This window comes from Mus caroli, chromosome 13, assembly GCF_900094665.2.
Source record: "Mus caroli chromosome 13, CAROLI_EIJ_v1.1, whole genome shotgun sequence".
Taxonomy (NCBI): Eukaryota; Metazoa; Chordata; class Mammalia; order Rodentia; family Muridae; genus Mus; species Mus caroli.
In genome coordinates this window covers 14,679,114-14,683,290 of record NC_034582.1, presented here as the reverse complement: position 1 = coordinate 14,683,290, position 4,177 = coordinate 14,679,114, and the positions used below count along the sequence as shown (strand labels likewise).

Here is a 4,177-nt window from a genome sequence, read left to right as displayed (position 1 = left end):
GGTTTCTGCTTCCCTAACTAATGCAGTCTCAGGTCCCGCGCAATTGGATTGGAGCAGAAGCTGTGCTCCCCTCACCAGAAGTCTTAAGATCCTGTGGCGGGTGTTGTGGGCAGTTGGCGAGTGTCCAGCCTGGATTTTATTACTGTATTTTGTAAAACAAAGCACAATATCCAAGTTCAAATAAAGTTATTTAGGGCATATGAAGTGGAGGCTTTGGGGGAATTATCTGGTTCTAGGGTATGAAATGGGGTGACTAGGAGTGGCAGTGTGTGTACATTGGGCCTGTGATGCTGGGACCTGCTAGAGGGGCTGAGAGAGGATGGGTTAGGATGGCTGGATGCTTGGAAGCTACTATCTGTTGAAGAGTAAAGTTGATCAGTTTCCACTCTGCTGTGAGAACTATAGTAATGATACAAAAATCATGCATATGTGTCCTCGAAGAGGTCAAAGACAGCAAGCAAGCCCCGCTAGACCCTCAGCAGATATTGAGATGCAGGAAGGGGAAGATAGCAGGACTCCCCTGTTTCACCATCCATTATGAACGTTGATCATCACAGGACATGGCTGCTCTTCTGAATAGACAGAATACAACAAAGGCCAAGTGGACCATGCTCTTGAAGAACAGGATGAGGTAGGTGTAGAATGCACAGGTGGTGGTGACCTGAAGCTGCAACATATCTAAAGGAATCCTGGAGTTAGTGTCATCTGCTCTTTTGACAAAACAGCACACATAGTCAACCTTTTTTTTTTTTTTTTTTTTTTTTGGTGACCTACATTGAGGGACAACTCACCACTGACCACTCTTAGCAGAAGGAGCAAGAGGACTCATCTTAGAAGTCAAATTAACAATAACATTTGATAAGTTCATTTGTAATCTTCCTACTACTGAAAAGAGAATTTGCACTCGGAACAGATGCATCCATTTGAAGGTTAAGTGCGGTATAAGTTTAGAAATTTTCATTCTGGCATATCTAAATAATAACATAATATCCATCACGTACAAAGCAAATTCTAAATAATATTCTGATATCTTTGCACATAAAATGTTTCCCTTTTTCATAAATTCATAGCTTTTGGTAGAAGAAGATTTTTTATTTCTATTTGCAATCAAACAGTGGGCACAGAAAAAAAGAGTTTGCCTAATATGTATTGAGTAACCCACAGCATAAGTCTTTGTCTACAGAAGTGACTGTAAAGAAATGTTACCTAATTTCTTTATATATTTCCAAGTAAAAATAACAGCGCAGACATAAAAAATATATAAGCGCAAATACAAAATAGAACATCTGAAGCACTGTAGAAGCCTGCAGTGCTCCTCCAGGAGACATGGACTATGGAAACCCAATGCTAGCACAGTGGGATCAACAGGACATTGTAGAAGCAAGCACTACAGAAAAGCCTGAGGCACCCTGTCAATCCAGGTTTCCAAAGACACTCATCTGTCTCTCTCAAGGCTCTCACTAGTATATAATGGCTAATTGGAGTTTGATAAGAAATATTTGCTGTTGTCAATTAATGTAATGATGGAATTGGAGAGCCACAAAAATAGCTACTTAATGAGTCAAGGCCATGATTGTTTCTGGCATAAAGATAAGAGATCTCAAGTAATGAAATTTTTAACTCTGTCCTTGGTCAGGTCCATTCCTCATGTGGTACATCAGATTCTGAGTTCATGGCCCTGAGGAAATGGAAGAGCAGTTAGCCCTAGGATAGATATATGAGTCTCATTTTGGTGTGTATATCAGGGGGACGGAGCAGAAACTAGTACTCACTTTGTTCACTAAACGTGGTGAGGATGCTGGGCATCTGACACCGTGGCACTCTCATGAGTAACTGGGAATTTAAATAATCATTTTCCATTGCCAGGTGAAGCACACTCTGCTGACAGAATGGAAGTCACTCTTGCATATATGTACAGAAGGATCACTAGGAAGACTGGATCACTAGCCAGATACAGTGTGAAACCCATGTTCTTCCCCATTCATATAGCAATGCACAGAAGACAATACCTTATTCTGTGACTTAGGGGGAAAATGCAAAACTGAGAGGAGATCAGTTGCTGTTTGATGATCTGAGTTGTACCCCAGATCTGAATGTGTGACATGTACAGAGGACTTACTATTAGCTCACTAGCCACATCTAAACAATGGAGGAAACAATTACAGTGTATGAGAGGAGTCACAAGAGAGACAGATACACAAGATACACACACAGAACCCAGCTCAAGGGCCTTTTGTCTAAAATGGACTCTGTAGGTGTTAGGAAATGTGATTGGTAGGGGGAAAAGTAGTAAAAAATCTGGAGCCCCTAGTCAAGATCATACTGCACAAAGACAAATTGTTGCTATGACTAGGAAACGATGGGTTTAAGCTATAGTGTCACTCAGTCTAAACTGCAGTTCCAGCCATTATGGCCTTTCTTTAAAGCAAAGAAGTTCAAACTTAAGATGATTGAGATCATGTTCTCTATGACAAGATAAAGGGAAAGAGGAAACGACGACGACGACATACCCTTTCTTCCTTTCATGCAAGCTTCCAGATCAGTAGCATTGTTAACTAGAAGAAATGAGAGCAAGTTCTAGTGAGTTACACTATTTGACATTCTCCCTCTCCCTCTCCCTCTCCCTCCCACCCCCCCTCTCTCACATACACACACACACACACACACACACACACACACACACACAAAGGATGACACCAAAGGTTTTCCTCTAGCTTGCGCATGCACATGTACATGCATGTGCGTATACACACATGAATCCGATCGCATCCTGTCTCAGAGCCCCTGTCAACCCCATGAACACATGAAAACATTTAACAAAGACACTCATCTATCACAGGCCAGTTTTGAGCTTTTGAGTGTTCTGCCATGACCTCCCAAGTGCTAGGATTTCCGGCAGGCCTTACAGCACTTACTTAGTGCATCTTAATATTTCTTAGAAGATTGCATCTTTGTTTGTTTGTTTGTTTGTTTGTTTGTTTGTTTTGTTTTTAACTACCAGGGCTGAGAATTTCAGTGCAAATCTTTCTGATAATGGAAAAAAACAAACCTTCTATTTTTGTTGGTAAAGTTTCAGATGGAAATTGTTTCCAATCTATGGTGACATGGAGAAAATACTGATTTAAAATGCAACCCAGACTTCTTCTGCATTTAGCACTTGTTTTTGTTTGTCTTTTAACAAGAATCCAAGAACATTCAAAAGATGAGGAGATAGAAGAAAAACCCTTTTCAAGAGGTAAAGGCAAGCATATATCCAAACTTACCATTTTCATGTCGCAAAACACTGTCTCTGGGATTAACATTAATAGTTGTGAAAGCTAAAAGAAATTAAGGCACTAGTTAGTTATCCATGCACATTATTTGAAAGTGTGTGTGAATCAATATATATGAAGTCTTGACACAGAGACTAGAGAAGCCATATTAAAAATTATGAGGCTCAAAATCCAAGAATAATTGATTTTTGAGACTTTATAGATAACAGTTATCATATAGTTTTACACACAAAGGTACCAAATTATATATTGTGAAGTATACTTTTTTTAACCACACCTCAAATACTATATTCCAGATTCCCTGCTTTTCTTCTGTATCTATACGTACATGTATAAAAATTGCCAGAATGTTGCACAAAAGATATAGTTAATGGAAAAAATTTCAGATGGGCTGATTTAAGACTTCGGATATCTCATGTTCTACCTACAGTAAATGTGTCTAACCTTAGAGTCAAAAAAACACTCATCCTCCCTTGAGGGTGTCTGATTTAGGCCAATTTCTATCTAAACAGAGAAGGCAGCCACAGCTTTCTCAATAATTCATTTCTCCAAGTTTCCTATCCATATGCTTGGTCTCTAGAGGTCAGGTGCTTGTGGACATGCACCTGAGTGCTAGTAAGAGATGCTGCCTATCCTGTGATCACTACTGCTCCAGGAACTGGGCAAATGCATCGGGCATCATCATGTTTAACTCTCCTGTACCACTAAAGGGAGTTGCATTCTAGATGTCCTAACTACAAATTAAAAGATAAAATTTAAAGAGCTTGAGTAACTCATAATGAGAGGGTCAATATTTAAAGGATTTGAAAGTCTCTCTTTCTCTCTCTCTCTCTCTCTCTCTCTCTCTCTCTCTCTCTCTCTCTCTCTCTCTGTGTGTGTGTGTGTGTGTGTGTGTGTGTGTGTGT

At 39.8% G+C, this 4,177-nt stretch overlaps 1 gene segment (V, D, J or C); it reads right to left on the bottom strand.

Moving 5' to 3' along the window:
* Positions 1–535: 535 nt before the first annotated feature.
* Positions 536–4,177, bottom strand: part of LOC110308294 — a 12,768-nt gene continuing 9,126 nt past the window's right edge. Inside the window, 3 exon segments of the C gene segment in view lie at positions 536–678; positions 2,511–2,555; positions 3,264–3,317. Coding sequence covers positions 536–678; positions 2,511–2,555; positions 3,264–3,317 — 242 coding nt within the window.